General features: G+C 36.1%; 1 protein-coding gene across 2 annotated transcripts in view; it reads right to left on the bottom strand.

Moving 5' to 3' along the window:
• Nucleotides 1-18901, bottom strand: part of RAD54L2 (RAD54 like 2) — a 90819-nt gene that overhangs the window by 18412 nt on the left and 53506 nt on the right. For both annotated transcript variants that reach the window (XM_051985649.1, XM_051985644.1), the window contains exons 6-12: nt 18125-18307; nt 17614-17747; nt 13589-13785; nt 12219-12561; nt 6741-6918; nt 5045-5299; nt 223-341 (exon numbers count right to left, since the gene is read on the bottom strand). In XM_051985649.1, coding sequence (XP_051841609.1) covers nt 223-341; nt 5045-5299; nt 6741-6918; nt 12219-12561; nt 13589-13785; nt 17614-17747; nt 18125-18307 — 1409 coding nt within the window. The remainder of the gene's footprint in view (nt 1-222; nt 342-5044; nt 5300-6740; nt 6919-12218; nt 12562-13588; nt 13786-17613; nt 17748-18124; nt 18308-18901) is intronic.

Here is an 18901-nt window from a genome sequence, read left to right on the forward strand (position 1 = left end):
ATTCTTTGTTATAAGGGATGGGTCTCAGTATAGGGAAAAGGGAAAGGATACTGTAGGAAATGAACATGAAAAAAACAACAAAAGAGTGAATAAAATGAAAAAAATATTATGCAGTGGGTGAGAGGAAGTGACATCTGTTTCATTCTGCTAGTTGCTTTATTTCTTTTGGAAATATGATGTGAAACTGTACCAGATTTCTTGGGGAGCACCTAATATTCTTACCTGAATACAAGGATCTTGTCCCCAAGTTTCACACTTTCTTCAATTAAATGGAAGAGCAGCACCATTTTGGGTGAGTTCTCCAAGACGCCTGTCTGATAATCACATAGGATGTCCTTGGCCTAAAACAAAAGAATCAACTATCAGAACAGTTCCAAAGTCAGTTTATTTATTTTTTCTTTATTAAAGCTTTTTATTTTTCAAAACATATGCCTGGACAATTCTTCAACATTAGCCTTTTCAAAACCTTGTGTTTCAATTTCACTCCATTGTCCCCATACCCTCCAGTAGAAGGCAAGTAGTCCAAAACATGTTAAACATGGTAGAAATATATGTTAAATCCAATATATGCATACATATTTATACAATTTTTGTGCCACAAAAGAAAAATCAAATCAAACCAGTTAAAAACAAAAAAGATAGAGACATAGAAGCAAAATAAAATGCAAGCAAACAACAACAAAAAAAGGGAAAATGCTATGTTGTAAACACACTCAATTCCCACAGTCCTCACTCTGGATACAGGTGGCTCTTTTGATCACAAGATCATTGGAACTGGCCTCAATCATCTCACTGTTGAAAAGAGTCTTGTCCATCAGAATTGATCATCATATAGTCTTCTTGTTGCCATGTACAATGATCTTCTGATTCTGCTCATTTCATTCAGCATTAGTTCATGCAAGTCTCTCCAGGCCTCTCTGAAATCATCCTCCTGATCATTTCTTGTAGAACAATAATACTCCATAACATTCACATACCATAACTTATTCAGCCATTTCCCAGCAGATGGGCATCCACTCAGTTTCCAGTTTCTGGCCACTACAAACAGGGCTGCCACAAACATTTTGGCACATACAGGTCCCTTTCCCTTCTTTAAAATCTCTTTGGGATATAAGCCCAATAGAAACACTGCTGGGTCAAAGGGTATGCACAGTTTGATAACTTTTTGAGCATAGTTCCAAATTGCTCTGGAGAATGGCTGGATCTGTTCACAGTTCCATCAACAATGTATCAGTGTCCCAGTTTTCTCACATCCCCTCTAACATTCGTCATTATCTTTTCCTGTCATCTTAGCCAATCTGACAGGTGTGTAGTGATATCTCAGAGTTGTCTTAATTTGCATTTCTCTGATCAACAGTGATTTAGAGCACCTTTTCATATGACTAGAAATTTCAATTTCTATTTTTCTAAGTTTTAATTTCTTCATTTGAAAAATGTCTGTTCATATCCTTGGACCATTTATCAATTGGAGAATGGCTTGAATTCTTATAAATTTGAATCAGTTCTCTACATATTTTAGAAATGAGGCCTTTATCAGAACCTTTGAATGTAAAACTATTTTCCTAGTTTGTTGCTTCCCTTCTAATCTTGTTTGCATTAGTTTTGTTTGTACAAAAGCTTTTTAACTTGATATAATCAAAATTATCTGTTTTGTGATCAATAATAACCTCTAGTTCTTCTTTGGTCACAAATTCCTTCCTCATAAACTATCCTATGTTCTTCTAATTTGTTTATAATCTCATTCTTTCTGTATATAGATCATGAACCCATTTTGGTATACAGGGTTAGGGGATTGGGTCTATGCCTACTTTCTGCAATACTAGTTTTTCCAATTTTCCCAGCAGTTTTTGTCAAATAGTGAATTCTTATCCCAAAATCTTTGTCAAACATTAGATTACTATAGTCATTGACTATTTTGTCCTATGAACTTAAGCTATTCCACTGATCGACTAGTCTATTTCTTAGCCAGTATCACATGGCTTTGATGACTGCTGCTTTATAATATAGTTTTAGATCTAGTACAGCTAGGCTACCTTCATTTGCATTTTTTTCATTAATTCCCTTGAAATTCTTGACCTTTTGTTCTGCTAGATGAATTATGTTATTTTTCTAGGTCAGTAAAATAGTTTCTTGGGCGTTTCATTGGTATAGCACTAAAGAAATAGATTCACTTAATTAATATTGTCATCTTTATTATATTCACTCGACCTATTCAAGAGCACTTGATATTTTTCCAATTAGTTATATCTGACTTTATTTGTGTAGAAAGTGTTTTGTAGTTTTACTTATATAGTTCCTGACTTTCTTTTGGCAAATAAGATTCCCAAATATTTTATATTATCTACAGTTATTTTAAATGGAATTTCTCTTTGTATCTTTTGCTATTGGATTTTGTTAATGATGTATAAATGATGTATGTTAATGTTAATGATGTATAAAAATGTTGATTTATTTTGTATCCTGAAACTTTGCTAAAGTTGTGGATTATTTCTAATAGTTTTTTAATTGATTCTCAGGGGTTCGCTAAGTATACCATCATATCATTTGCAAAAAGTGACAATTTGGTTTCCTTATCAGCTATTCTAATTCCTTTAATCTCTTTTTCTTATTGCCAAAGCTAACATTTTTAATACAATATTGAATAGTAATGGTGATAGTGGGCAATCTCAATCTTATTGAGAATAGTTCCAATTTATTTCCATTACATATGATGCTTTTAAATAGATGCTACTGACTATTTTAAGGAAAAGTCCATTTATTCCTATACTCTCTAGTGTTTTTAATAGGAATGGATGTTGGATTTCATCAAATGCTTTTTCTGTGTCTATTGAGATAATCGTATGGTTTTTGTTAAGGTTGGTTATTGATTTAGTCAATTATGCTAAAAGTTTTCCTAATGTTGAACTAGCCCTGCATTGCTAGCATAAATCCTACTTGGCCATGATGCACTGTCCTGGAGCTGACTTTCTGTAATTTTTTTGCTAATATTTTATTTGAGATTTTTGCCTCAATATTCATTAGGGAAATTGTTCTATAATTTTCTTTTGTTGTTTTCATCCTATCTGGTTTAGATATCAGTATCATGTCTGTGTCATAAAAGGAATTTGGTAGAAGTCCTTTCCCTATTTTTTCAAATAATTTATATAATATTGGAGTTAATTGTTCTTTAAATGTTTAGTAGAATTCACATGTAAATCCATCTGGCCCTGGAGATTTTTTCATAGGGAGTTGATTAATAGCTTGTTCTATTTCTTTTTCTAAAACAGTACTATTTAAGTAATTTATTTCCTCTTCCATTAATCTGGACAATCTGTATTCCTCCATTTCACTTACGTTATCAAATTTATTGGCATAAAGTTGGGCAAAATAACTCCTAACTATTCCTTTAATTTCTTCTTCAATTTGATTTTTCTCTTTCTTTTTTCTAACCAAATTAATTATTTATTTATCTAAATAATTATATGTCTATTTTGTTGGTTTTTTCATAAAACCAACTCTTAGTTTTATTTATTAATTCAACAGTTTTTTTTCTTTCAATTTTATTAATCTCTCCTTTTATTTTTAGAATTTAAAGTTTGCATTTGATTGGGGATTTTAAAAAAAATAAAAAATACTTTTTCTAGCTTTTTTAGCGGCAAGCCCAATTCATTGATCTTCTCTTTCTCTATTTTATGCAAGTAAGCATCTAAAGATATAGAATTTCCCCTAATAACTGCTTTGGCTGCATCCCACAAATTTTGGTATTTTGTCTCATTATTGTCATTCTCTTGGATGAAATTATTAATTGTATCTATGATTTGCTGTTTCACAGATTCATTCCTTAGGATGAGATTATTTAATTTCCAATAACTTTTTGGTCTATTTTCCTCTGGCGTTTTATTGAATGTAATTTTTATTGCATCATAATCTGAAAAAAAAATGCATTTACTATTTCTGACTTTCTGCATTTGATTTTGAGGTCTTTGTTTCCTAATATATGGTCAATCTTTGTATAGCTTTCACGAATTGTTGAGAAGAAAGTATACTACTTTCTGTCTCGATCCAATTTTCTCCAAAGATCTATCTAGTTACCTCTTTGGCTTCTTTCTTATTTACTTTGTGGTTTGATTTATCTAGTTCTGAGACAGCAAAGTTGAGATCTCCCACTAGTATAGTTTTGCTGTGTTTCTTCTTGCAGCTCTCTTAACTTCTCCTTTAGGAAGTTAGATGTTATATATATATATGCACTTGGTGCATATATGTTTAGTATTGATATTGCTTCATTATCCATGCTACCCTTTGGCAAGATATAGTTTCCTTCCTTATTTCTTTTAATTAAATCAATTTTTGCTTTTGCTTGGTCTGAGATAAGGATGACTACCCCTGCTTTTTTTTTTTTACTGCAAATGAAGCATAGTAGATTCTGCTCCAGCCTTTTACCTTTATTCTGTATGTATCACCCTGCTTTAAATGTGTTTCCTGTAAATAACAAATAGTAGGGTTCTAAGCCAGTTTATTTATAAGCAACAGCCACCCTTGTATCAAGATAATTTCTAACTGCTAGTATTCTTGCTATTATTTGGCAAAAGGTATGAACTGCTCCCCTGTCTTCAATGAACATTTCTTCCCCAAACTGACAGTATATCACCACTTATCACCTAGTTATTTCCCCTCAATGTTCAACTTTTCAGTGCATAAACACTTATTAAATATTAATGATGTGAAAAGCATAGGGACCCTGTCTCATTATCCCTCTTCTTTGTCCTCCCTGTGACTTCCAGTGTTCCCTCATCTCTGGCCATCACTCTGGTCCTAGCTTTATTTTCATGTAGTGAATGAGTTCAAAAATTTTTATTTATCTTGAATCTATTATATTCCTGTTGTTTCTCTTCAATAGAAGTTAACTGCTTTGAAGACAAAGACCCATTTTTTGTTTGTCTTGGTACCTCCAAAGCCTAGCACATCATCTAGCATTTCAAAGGTGCTTACAAGTAAAACAAAGGGCCCTTGTCCTCAAAGAGCCAACATAGAGATCAGAGAGAGAGAGCAGTTTTCCTGAACTCACCCATTCATAAGTGACAACTTGGTTAGCTCGCTCTTGAAAGGGGATGAAGCCGCCTACCCCCTGTAGGAATTTGCTGTTTGTTGCCTCTCCTCCTGAGGATGCCAAAGTGCTACCCTCAGTTTTGACCTTAATTCCCTGGGTCTGGCAGCGGGCATTGGTCCCAGCTGTGCTGAGGTCATCTACATCCAAATCCTGTTCATTGGCAAGGTTCTCTTTCTGAAGGGCTTCATGTAGCACATCAGGATGATTCCAGATCTGAAGACCATGAAAAGAGATGAGTAATGGGAAGAATTAAATCTTGCCTCCTGCCATTCCTCCCTCCCTCCTCGCTATCCCTCAAGCTTCTGCTGGCCATATGCACACGCACGCACACATATATAAGATGAAAATGAAAATTCCTTTTGATTAAGTAGTTCTAGTTCCACAATGTAATCCATAGAAATGAGAGATATGGAAGGATATTAGGAGAAATTTTAATGATATAAAAACAAAATATGATTTTTTAAAAAAGAAATGATAGGGGCAGCTTGGTGGCACAGATAGAACACCGGCCCTGAAGTAAGGAGTACCTGAGTTCAAATCTAGTCTCAGACACTTAACACTTCCTGGCTGTGTGACCCTGGGAAAGTCACTTAACCCCAACTGCCTCAGGGGAGGAAAAAAAAAAGAGATTTTGTTCTCAAGGGATGTGTTCCTTTGCTTAGTCTATAGACAGAAAGCTGGAATCAAGAGCTAAAGTTCTGTTGCTATTTGTTTCAACCTTCCAAAGAAGCTAGATATTTAGTGACTAAGAGTCTCCAAATGTAAAACCAGATCCATTTTTGACACGGTATGAGTGAGTAAAAAGATTTCTGCTCTGGGGATATTCTAAATTCTAATATATATATGACAAAGAAGTCTGTGCTATGGCACATAATTCTTTGGTGTGGGGGTAGTGAAAATATCACTATTAAATTCATGAAAACTTTATTTTCCTGTCACTGATATGAGGCTGTGAGGACTGACTGCTGGGCAAATTTCGTCTGAACCTCACACTCACCAAATATTGTTCGATTTGGCTAAAGCACCTTTTTGATTTGGGTAAAGTAACTTTTCATGGGAAATAAGACACATTGAAACAGCTCAAGCTCAACTGCTAGCATTGGTTAAAATGAAAAGTTTTTCTTCTTGCAGACACCATTGTATCTCTCACAGGGACTTCTTAAGTCTCTGCCTTTGGTAATTACACAAACCAGAGAGGTTTTTTCCTTGCTTTTAGGACTTCAGACAAGATTTAGCTAACCTTGCACTGTCCCCACCTCTCATGAGCAAAATCAGCCTAAAGCAAATTCCAATCCAGTTGAATGCAGAGATAAATGAAAAAAGCACTGCCCAGCCTTTTAAAAATATGGATTTCTTTAAATCTCCCTGCTGTTAACACCAAAGACTGGCCAGCAGTGTCCCATTTCTTTATAGAGGGAAAGCCAGACTCACAAAGAGGATGAGATCTCTCCAGGGTTACAGCAGTTCAGCACTGGGAGACTGGCAGTTGGGAACTCCTCACTTTCCAGGCCTGCCTGGTCACTAAGGCAGCGGGGTCTCATTTTACTTTCTTTTTCAGTAGGCAGACACTAGAGCAATGATGTAACATCCCAGTGACACTAATTTCAATTACATCTTCCCAAAGGGATCTAACTTTCTTACTCCCCCTACTTACCTTGCAGCACACACAGAATGCCTTGAGAGGGTTGAGCCCCAGCCAGCCACTGTTGCTGGCATCACGGAAACGATTCATGAACTCTGTGTACAGAGCCCGTTGGATTTTGGAGAGTCTCACTAGGATTACATGCTCTTCTTTGTATGGAAGCTGTATCTTCAACACACTGTGGCCTCGCCTAGAGAGGCAATGCCAAAAGTAAAGTGAGAAACCAATAGGAGAAGGTCATGGGATGACACAGAATAAAAATTAAATATTCATAATTAGTCCTCCTTTAAGGGACCTTTATGATTTACTGTGGCTATTCATTAATGAGCTCTAAGTTGCCAAATTTTGAATAATTTATCATTCAAAAAACATTAAGCAACTATGCTATACCAAGGATGGGGGATACAAATGTTGTCCCTCCTTCATTTCTGAAAAGGACCAATGACTTCAGGGTAATGTCTTAACTTGGGCATGAATTACATTCAAGGGAGACAGAGTTGCACAAAGTTGTCAGCTTCTCTGTCTTCCTGAGCCATGAAGTCCAGCGGTAAGGCAAAAGTCAAGAAGCCTGGCAATGGCCTGGGGATGCAGTGGATGATTCTGATGTCTTCAACGTCTGACTAAGCTCTAAGCACTCTACGGTGCCTGCTTTTGCCGCCTTAATGGCCATTCGAACAAATTATTCTCATCTACCCATTCTGCTGGGGGAAGGTAGCCAACTCCCCCTAACTCACTGATGGGTTTGAGACTCCTCAGTTACCTTCAACCTGCTTTAGCACATCTGCTGAGATGGCTTTTCCTGGGAGGTGGTCACTGAATATGCAACAGTTTCCTGAAACTACAGATGAGAGTTGGGTGACAGGTGGTAAGCAGCCCTGAAAAGGACTTGGCAAGCCCTCGCACTAATCCTCCTGAACACTCCATATACCTTGATGATATAAATGATATAAAGATTTGATATGATGATATAAATGATATAAATACAAACAAAAAAAATCCTCACACATGAAGTTTAGATTCTTTGCAAGAATGTAAGGCAATGAGGCTGTTACTGACTCAAAGTCAATTAGTAAATTAGCTGCAAAGGTGAAATGTGTAATCACAGCCTCCTGTTCTCTAAGTTGCTGTTTTCAGCATCCATGACATAGAGCATGCACCCTCCTTTTCCAAGACCTGTGATCCTACTTTTCTTTCTATTAGGTTACACTTCCTCCCTTTTTTCCACCCAGCGTTAGTCCAGACATTCTTTAAAAGCTGGCCAAGTGCATATTATGCTTCTCTGGCTCCACAGCAATTAGCACACAAGTAAATATTCAATTAATATTTGTGGATGATGGAGATGGTGAAGATAACAGCAGGATGATTAAAAAAAAAAACCCAGAAGGGGGGGAAGATTCTGGGAAGATAGAGTAGGTCAGAAAATTTCAAGATTTCCAGATTTCTCCCACGAAAAGAACAAATTTGCACCTCAAGGCAAACATAGACTGGTAAAAAACAAAGGAGATAGGGTAGAACAGGGGTCCTTCCTGAGAAAACAGAAGAAGACTGACCCCAAAACAGGTTTAATGAGTGTGAAGTGCAAAACCTCCAAGCTAGCTCCCCAGAAACAGCCAGTGGGAGTCCTGAGTCTATCTGGATTTGGTGGGAGCCTCAGTCCAAACCACAGGAACTTTCTCCTCCTAAATAGCCTGAGGAGTTGGGGGTCCAAGATGAGGAAGACTGAAAGAACTTCTACTGATTAGGATCATCATGTCCAGCTGTGCTGCTAAAATACTGTCCTGGGTGAGAAGGAACCAGAATGCCTGGTAAGTGTAGAAGCCATGAGGCAGGGATGCTGCTGGCTGCAGATAGTTGCAGGAGGGTAGAGTTTTGGTGAACTGGCAAAGAAGAAAGAACCTAATCACATAAACTTACTATGGGAATAGAGAAGATCGGGTTTATCTTCAGAGAAGGATGTAAAAGAGTAAAGTTAAAAAAAAAAAAGACAAAAATGTCTCTTCTATTCTCAAAGTAATGTTAAATGGCTATCTTCCCAGAAAGAATTTATAGAATTCAAAGACTTTAAAAATTAAATGAGACATCAACCACAAGATTATATGATGATCAATTCTGATGGACATGGCTATTTTCAACAGCAAAGTGATTCAGGCCAGTTCCAATGGTCTTGTGATGGAGAGAGGACTATGGGGACTGACTATGGATCACAACATAATATTTTCACTTTTGTTGTTGTTGTTTGCTTGGTTTTTGTTTTCTTTCTTATTTTTCCCCTTTTTGATCTGATTTTTACTGTGCGGCATAATTGTGGAAATATGTATAAAAAACATGTTTAACATATATTGGATTACTTTCCATCTGGGCAGAGATTGGAGGGAGGAGAGGGAGAAAAAAATTTAGAAAACAAGGTTTTGCAAGGGTGAATGTTTAAAACTATGCATGTGTTTTGAAAATAAAATAAAAATCAAGTGAGAGATTTTGAGAAAAAAAAAATCAAGAGAAACAAGATTATTAAAAAAAAAAAGTTAACCAACTAGAAAAGGAGATACAGTGTCTTAAAAGAAGAAAAAAACTCTTTGAAAATTAGAATTGGGAAAGAGGAAGCCAGTAAAGCTGTAAGGATCCAAGAAATAATAAAACAAAATATAAAAAATAAAAATATAGAACAGAATATGAAACATTTAATAAGAAAAACAACAGATCTGGAGAATAGATAAAGGAGAGAAAATATAAGAATAATGAGACTACCTGAAAGCTGTGACTAAAAAAAGAACCTTGAAAAAATGCAAAAAATAATCCAAAATCAATTCTGATGGAAGTGGCTGTCTTTGGCAATGAGAGAATCCAATTGATCAGTGATGAACAGGACCAGTTACACCCAGAGAAAAAACACTGGGAAATGAATGTGAACTGCTTGCATTTTTGCTTTTCTTCACAGGTTATTTTTACCTTTCTAAATATGATTTTTCTTGTGTAACAAGAGAAATGTATATGTACACACACACATATATATATATATATATATATATATTGTTTTTAAGACATACTTTAACATGTTTGACATATATGAGATTGCCTGCCATCTAGGGGAAGAGGTGAAGGGAAGGAAGGGAAAAGTTGGAACAGAAGTGATTGCAAGGATCAGTACTGAAAAATTACCCATGCATATGTTCGAAAGAAAGAAAGAAAGAAAGAAAGAAAGAAAGAAAGAAAGAAAGAAAGAAAGAAAGAAAGAAAGAAAGAAAGAAAGAAAGAAAGAAAGAAAGAAAGAAAGAATCCAAGAAAATTGTCTGGAATAGAACAAGGTAAAAGTAGAAATAGAAAAAATCCAAGAGATCCTACGTGGAAAACACACAGGAATATATTATTACCAAATCTTGAAACTACCAGATCAGAGAGAAAATTTTACAAGAAACAAGAAAAAAAATACTTTAAATATGTTGGAGCTACCATTAGAATTATACAGAATTTATCAGCAGCCACAATAAGACTGCAGGCTCTGGAATAACATATATCAGCAATCAAAATAACTAGGCCTATGGCTAAAAATATCACATCCAGGAAAATTATCCATAACATTGAATGAAAAAATGGACATTTGGCAAACTTGCAGATTACAGGACTTTGTCTCACTCAATAGAAAATTTAATATATAAGACCCAATATCAAAGATTAATTTCAAGGAACTCACCATGGACAAATCATTTATGGTTTTTTAAACATGGAAATGTATACCAAATGTTTAAAATTGATATGAGTAATTGAGCAGTGAAAAAGAAAGAGTGGGGCAGAATTGAATATGATCTGACACTAAAAAGTAAAACTGTCTAGGAAAATGTAAAAATCATAATTATACAAGTGAGATGCAGAGGAAGAAACAGTCACAAAGGCATTAAAGGGAAGAAGACTCTTAACTCTGAAAAAACATCAGGAACAGATTAAATAGGCAACATTACATATACATCATTAAAGGGTATATCTAATAAGTATATTTAAAAAAATAAGGGGAGAGAGAATAGGATAAGGTGGAGTATAGAAGAGTGTACTGAGTTATAGTAGTGGAATAAGGTATGTAGATTAATGAGAAAGGGTGGCATAGGATATAAGGTGGGGTACAGAAGAGTGTTTAGATTAATAGGAGTGAGAAATGGTATGTAAATTAATGGGAATGGGATGAATAGGGAAGGAAAGGGTGGGAGGAGAAGATAAAGGGATCCATGCAAAGATGGGGAGAGGCTGAGTAACAGCAAGGTAAATTAAGGAGTGGAATTAAAATAAAAGAATTAGCAGGGAGAGGAAATGAAGGATATACATAAACACTACAACAAAGACCAGGAGTAAAATTAGGAAAAAAAAAACTAGGACTAGTTTTATACAGTCCTAGATAGTCTTAGACAATCAAACTTAAAAGATTCAATCAAAAGAGAAATCTACATTATATGTCAGCCACATTAATACTGTTTTAGATTCATGCTTAGATTTAGATGCATGCATAGGTAAATGTGTATGTTATATATATATATATATATATATATATATATATATATATATATATATATTATATATATATATATATATATATGTATGTATGTATGTATGTATATGTATGTATATGAATATGTGAATATGTATGTACACAGATATATGTATATAGATATATGGATATGTGTGTGTATGTATGTATATTTATGTTTAGCTGTAGTCTATTTGGAAGAAGGGGGGGTAGGGGAGGAAGGGAAAAAAAAGAATAAAGTAAAAAGTGCATAGCAGAAAACAAAAGAATAACCTACAAGGAAGCAAAGGAAAGATGGACATTCATGAATATAATCTCTTCTATTATTATATATGCTTTCTTGAAATGGAAATTTATTGTTATATATTTTGAATCCTCCCTACTTTCTGCTGGGCATATGACAATGTTTTGTTTTTTGTATAAATTTTTCTTTTCTTTCTTTCTTTTTCTATTTTGTTTTTTATTTTGTTAAAAAACAAACAAAACCAATCCAGGAAGTTTTTTTAGATTTCCTTAAGTTCCACAAACAGTTTAGAACTGTGAAAAGCATATCATGTGATACTACATCATGGCATAAAAGAAATTTTACTCTAATGAAATGCAATGAGTGATCAAATATGTACCAAGATTCCTAGATTTTTTTCCCTCAGCATATGTATCCCTGGGGGGATATTCCTACTAACCCCCAGTCAGTTTCATCAATAAGCCCACAAACTTTGTTAGCTCATCCTCCTATGAAGTTAGACACAGTGGGGAAATGTTACTTCTGTTTTTGAGGAACTGGTACTACTAGTCCCAGGACACAAGCGGATTTAAATGTTTATCTGTATGACTGGTTTCATCTTTCCAATTTTGCTGCCTGGTCACTAAGTATGCCTTCCATAAAGTATCATGAAACCTCTAAAAGGAGTGGCCATAAATCCTTTTATATAAAAGCAACCTCAATTTCTAGAAATCTGGAGACCTTCAGAATGACTCACCTCTGCACAAATCCTTCCAGGAGGCTATGAAGAACATGGCTTCGATATCGCATGAGACGAACATCCTGAGGGGTGCTGTCAATACACTGCCCATTGAGAATGGGACGCTCAAACATGTTGCTGAACTCCTGCCGAGTGCCTAGGAAATCAGGGCGTACAAAGTCCACCATACACCAGTACTCAATGAGGTTGTTCTGGAGAGGATATCCAGTCAACACCACCCGTCGGCGAGACCGGATATTTTTTAGGGCCTGGGATGTACTGGCATGGCAATTCTTGATTCGGTGCCCCTCATCACAAATCACTACATCAGGACCAGGGCGAGAAAGGGCCTTTTCAATGCCTAAAGTGAGAAAAAAAAATCAAAGGTTATTCCTTTTTTTCAGCATTCTGGAGAGAAATTACTTTGTGAGAAAAATGAAAAAAACTAGAAAACAATACAGGAACCTTTACATCAATTATGGAAGACACACAGCACAAAAACTTCATTCTCCCTCCAGCTTTTAAGCTTCCTTTTATGAACTGTCTTCTTCCCTCCTAAGAATATAAGCTCTTTGAAGATTGAGGCGCTTTTATTTTTGTTTATATTTGTATTCCCAGAGCTTAGGGCACTGCCTAACACAGAGTAAATGCTTAATAAATCCTGGTTGACTTCTATGATTGGTTTCATGGAATGTCAGCTATATAATTTTCATAGCCAATACAGTGTCTTAACAATTTTTTATTGGCTAAATTCAACATTGGTAAAATTCAACATACCTTCTTGAAACCCACAGTGAAGAGATGGCAGATAAGGATTTATAATATGCTAGGAATGATCCCCAAGATTAAAAGTGGATTCTGACCAAACCCAACATAGACAATGGATGCAGAGAATAGTGCCCTGCAGCTTGTCCCTCCAGGCTCTTGGTTTTAAGACAATCTAAAACCAAGAGGTAAAGGCCGGAAAGTCAATGGCTTTTGTAGCCTTTGCTGTGCTCATCCTACTTCTACCAGGACATGTGTAACTCTAAGCTCAAGCTCAAAAGTCTTAGCAAATGAACACATTCAAGACAGTGAAATAAGCCTAGTGGATCAGAAAGAAGGCCCTCCCTGACCCCAGCAAAGGCCTCCAAGAGAAGCTAGCTTTGCATGTAAAACAATTTTGTTCTTGTGGGCTTTTCAAGCTTCCCCCCCTCAGTAATTTTTCATCATCCCTACCCAGCAGATCTAGAAAGTTACAAGACAGTGAAGGGCTCTCCCTCCAAACCATGTAGCTGGCAGGTCAGCAAACTCCGACCAAGCCTCTTTCCACTAGGCCATCCAACACCTCAGCTTCAGGGCACAGCACTCCCATTCACTGATGACACAGGTCAGAGAGACCAACCCACCTTTCATGAGCTCTTGCTGTCGATCCTCCTCATCCAGGTCGATGATTACCGGACAAGCAGGTTTCTTGGTTTTCTTCTTCCTACCTGTAGCAAAGGATTTCTTCAGGGAGAGGAGTCGGTACATTTCATACCCCATCAGCAGCACCCCGCCCTCTGACACCCAATCAGTCACCACCTTAGCACGAGCAGCCGTCGTCCTACAAAAAGGAACAGACAGAAATGACTACTGCTTTTTCAGATTCCCCAGCAGCATTCACCAAAACAGACACCTACAGAATAACGTTTATTTTACATCTATGACTCTAGAATGGCAATGACTTCAAATATTATCTAATACCACACACACACACACACACACACACACACACACAGAGCCAATTGCTCAAAAATATGTCCCTCTCCTGCCTATCATTCCTCAAGATAATACTATTATTGAAGCTAGGCCAAGTCATTTAAAAAAGTTAACTAGTAGGCCCAAGGACATCCACTAAACATCAAGAAATTCAGCCATGGAAACTCCCAGGCCACAGTATAAGATTCCCTAGATAATACCTAAAAATAAAATGTTATCCATGTCAGAAATAATAGTACATCAAGTGAAGAAATAGAGTATCCAGCAAAGGTCTTAAGTAAGCATTGAGACAATTCTAAAGATATGCATCCTTGTAATATAACAAGAACTGGGCACTAATAATGGGATAGCTGATCTTAAAGAAAATTGTAAGTAAAATCAAATCACAGTTACCACTATACAATGGAAATCTGCTATGAAAGACAGACTTTGGCTAAGAGATAATCAACCCATCTGGAGCTTCTGAAAGACAGGAACTTACCCACTCCAAATTTTAGTTATTCCTGCAGGGTAGAGGAGATTCTCTGATATTATTAGTGAAAAAACAGGTGTCCTAACAACTTTTCCCTTCTCACCTAAGTTTTAGAAGCATTGATACCCTTTTTCTTCTTCCTGCCCCATATCTCACCTTTTCAGACACCAATCATAATTTCTTTCTTTCTTTTTCTTTTTTCTTTTTGCTGAGGCAATTGGGGTTAAGTGACTTGCCCTAGGTCACACTGCTAGGAAGTATTAAGTGTCTGAGGCCAGACTTGAACTCACATCCTCCTGATTTCAAGGCTGATGCTCTATCCACTACACCAACTAATTGCCCTGGCCAATCATAATTTCTAGAAAGCTACACTTTTAGCTAAGGCTAGAATTTAAGCCAATTCCAATAGAAATGAAACTAATCTCAAAGAAGAGCTATATCTATATTGTACATATGAAAAAGAGTTTATTTTAACCAATGGAGGGAAAGGACATGCAGAACATGATAAAATTTGATTTTGGTCTTAAGAGTCTTTTCCTAAGACGAACGTTAAATTCAAAAAATTTCATCTACTCTCTGCTCTCCTTCCCTCTTCCAAGGAAGAAAAGTGACCAAAAGAGAAGGAGAGAAGAACTTAGGTCTGAAAGGGATCTTAGAGATTACTTAATTCTTCATTTTACCAATGCAGAAACTGCAGCACAGAGAGATTAGATCATTTATCCCTGTTTACAAAAAGTCCCTAGTTAAGAGCTAGGATATGTGCCTAAGTCCTCTGCTCCAAATTCATTTCCTTGTCCGTTGCACCATTTTTGCCATGCTGCCTTCCACACCAGCATTAGACTTAAAAGCTGACTATATCTTATAAACTATATATTAAGTGACATCTCACAAAAGCAAAACTAAAATAAAGTAGGTTGGAATCTTAGGGGCTGTTCAGTAAAGGATTGAAAGGAATCTAGGGTTTTATCTGACTTCAACAACAGAAGGATGGATGTTTGGAAAGTAAGTATCGAATAAGAACAAAAGTTAATTTACTTTTTATATTTTAATCTAGAGAATCTAAAAGAAAAGAATACACTCCAAGTTTTGTAAATTTTATAACCTTCAATTAATACTGGATCAGACTAAAACAGTGAAACCAGCTGAATTTCCAAAACTCAAAATAAAAACCAAGAGGAAGGGAATAAGCATTTATTAAATGTCTATTATATGCCAATCACTGTGCTAAGCACTTTACAAAAATTATCTCATTTGATCTCTATATTTAAACTGTACTTAGAAGAGTTCCACATTCATCATGTCAGATCTTATTACAATAGCAGCACATAGGAAAAGTAATGGCATGTACATTTTCAGTTTATGGTATTCCCTTAGAAACACTAACTACCACAAAACTAAGACTCAATCATTACACAATTAATAACTACCTATTCTGGACCAAGAATTCTACCAGGCAGATGCAAAGACAGAAATTAAAGAGTTTCTGTCCTCAAAGAGATTATATTCTATAGGAATATGTACACATATAAGTACATATAAAATATAAATATGAAATGATTTTGGGGCAAGGGACTATCTTTATTGAGCTGAGATTTGAAGGAAATTAGGAATTCCAAGAAGTGAGGGGGGAGGGTTTTCCAAGCATGGGGGGCAAACTGGACAAAGGTGAGAACCTTGAAGACAGAAGGAACACAAGGAAACCCGTTTGCTGCTGTTGCTGTGCCAAAGTGTGAAAAGTGAGTGAGTGTATAATAAAGCTGAAAAGGCATGTAAAATCAGGCTGGGAAGGGCTTTAAATGACAACAAAAGAATCTAAGTTGATGGGAAGATTTTTAAACCTTACTGAGTAGGAAAGACAATACCTATGCTTGAGGAATATTACTTTGCAAGCTATGTGGAGACCAGATTGGAGAAGGCAGGTGACAAATGGAAAACATTTAAAGCATAAGTACCAAAAGAGGCACCAGCAAAGAGAGCCTACAGTTATATAAGTTTTTGGTTTTTTTTTTTTAACCAAGAAACCTGGGGTAGAATAATTAATTTTAAGAATAGAATGGCTAATTCTCCAATTGATAAATGATCAAAGGATATGACCAGACAATTTTCAGATAAAGAAATTGAAACTACATACCTCTCAGATTGGCTAAGATGACAGGAAAAGACAAGGATGAATGTTGGGGAAAACTGGGACACTGATACATTGTTGGTGGAGCTGTGAACTGATTCAGCCATTCTGGAGAGCAATTTGGCACTATGCCCAAAGAGTTATCAGACTGTATATCCTTTGATCCAGCAGTGTTTCTACTGGGTTTGTATCCTAAAGAGATCTTGTAGAAGGGAAAGGGACCCACATGCACAAAAATGTTTGTGGCAGCCCTTGTTGTAGTGGCAAGAAACTAGAAACTGAGTGGATGCCCCTCAGTTGGAGAATGGCTGAACAAGTTATAGTATATGAATGTAATGGAATATTATTGTTCTGTAAGAAAGGACCAGAGGATGATTTCAAAGAGACCTGGAGAGACTTACATGAATTGATGCTAAATGAAATGAGCAGAACCAGGAGATTATTATACACAGCAACAACAAGATTATAAGATGATCAAGCCTGATGAACATGACTCTTCTCAACAATGAGATGATTCAGACCAGTTCCAATAGTCTTGTGATCAAAAGAGCCATCTTCACCCAGAGAGAAGACTGTGGGAACTGAGTATGGCTCACAACATAGGAATCTTACTCTTTTTGTTATTGTTTGCTTGCGTTTTATTTTCTTCATCATTTTCTTTTTTGGTTTGATTTGATTTTTCTTGTACAGCAAAGATAATTGTATAAATATGTATGCATATATTGGATTTAACATATTGGACATTACTTGCCATCTAGGGGAAAGACATGAGAGAAGGGGAGGAAAAACTGGAACACAAGGTTTTGCAAGGGCTAATGTTACAGAATTATCTATGCATATGTTTTGAAAAATAAAAAGGTTTAATTAAAATAGAGTGGCTAATATACAAAAGAAACAAAAGGAAATTAGGGAGGCTGGAACATATGCAAACAAAACACTGTTGAACATCAGAGTCTCAAGAGAAGTTTTGAGACTTGTAGTATCTGAATGCTGGTTGAACTGAATTTAAAATAAAAGTATGTTGAGAAAATAAATAAAATGAAAGGAAAGTTAGGTAAAAAAATTAAGAGACCTACTTGTGCTCATCATTCAGAATGTGGACTTTAAAGTAGCGTGGCTGAATCTCTTCAGGTTTATAGTCAGCGGGTAGAGCTTCAGGGGCTGGCAGCCACATGTTGAACTCTGCCAGCCAATTCTGAAGAGTGTTCACCTGTCAAAAGTAAAACAAACAATGAAGGGGGGAAGGGCTGACTTTATTATATTTGATATGTTGATATGTTTTGTATTTACTAATAGCCCCTATGATATGTATCTAAAAAATGAAAGTGTTTGAAGAATCAGTCCTTTTTCCAAAGAGGCCTGTTCAGTTGAAAAGATATTAAAGTTTGTGGTGTGTTTTTTTTAAATTATACTCAGAGATCAGCACATTCAGGTGCAACACAAGCAATTAAAATACATGCTTATTCAAGGTACAAAGCTCTGTACGTGTTGGGGAAAGGTAGCAGATTAGAAGGAACTCATTCTGATGCTGGCACACAGTCAATGCCAAACATAGTAGAGTTAAACTAGATTTTACTGGGTCCTTACCGGTACAATAGCAAGGACAGTCTTGGCTTCTGTATGTCGGAAGAGGACATCTAAGAAGGAGATCACTTGTAGAGTTTTCCCTAAACCCATGCTGTGAGCCAGAATACAGCCAAATCCACTGCTGGTTTTAAATCTCTCCAGGGACTCCACCAAATTGTCATACAGGAATCGGATTCCACCAATCTAACATAAGAAAGAAAGGAATCATAAGAACACGAAATGACAAACAACATAAGTGACAAATTGTGGAATTTGGAGTTTTCTTTTTTTCCAGGACAATGGGAAAACAATGTTAAGGCAGTAAGTATTAGAACAGACACTTGGTGTCTGTAATCAACATTTCATATCCCTTTCAAGCAAACCCTTGCTAAGAAGCCAAATGGGAGAGACAAAAGCTGAAGTTCTAGGCCAGAAATTTATGAGTTCTGTGACACTGTCACATCACTGACTTCTGTGGATCTCAGTTTTCTCTTCTCTAAAATGGGAATAATAATAGCTCTGTTAAGCACCTCAGGATTGCTGTGAGAATACCAAAAGGAAAAAAATGTAGGTACCATAAAGTGTTACATTATTATTGCTGATAATCAAAACCATTTACAGAGAGGAGTGGTCTTTGAGAAGAACACCAGAAAGTCAACCTTAGCGAGAGGACAACATTCCTTATTAAATCACACTTAAAGATGTACTAGGATTGAAGAACTTAATCTGGAACCAGATGATCTGGCTGGACCCCAGCTCTGCTGTGCACTAACTACCCTTTGTGATTCTATATTAATC

The sequence above is a fragment of the Antechinus flavipes genome, chromosome 1, assembly GCF_016432865.1.
Source record: "Antechinus flavipes isolate AdamAnt ecotype Samford, QLD, Australia chromosome 1, AdamAnt_v2, whole genome shotgun sequence".
In the NCBI taxonomy this organism is placed as follows: Eukaryota; Metazoa; Chordata; class Mammalia; order Dasyuromorphia; family Dasyuridae; genus Antechinus; species Antechinus flavipes.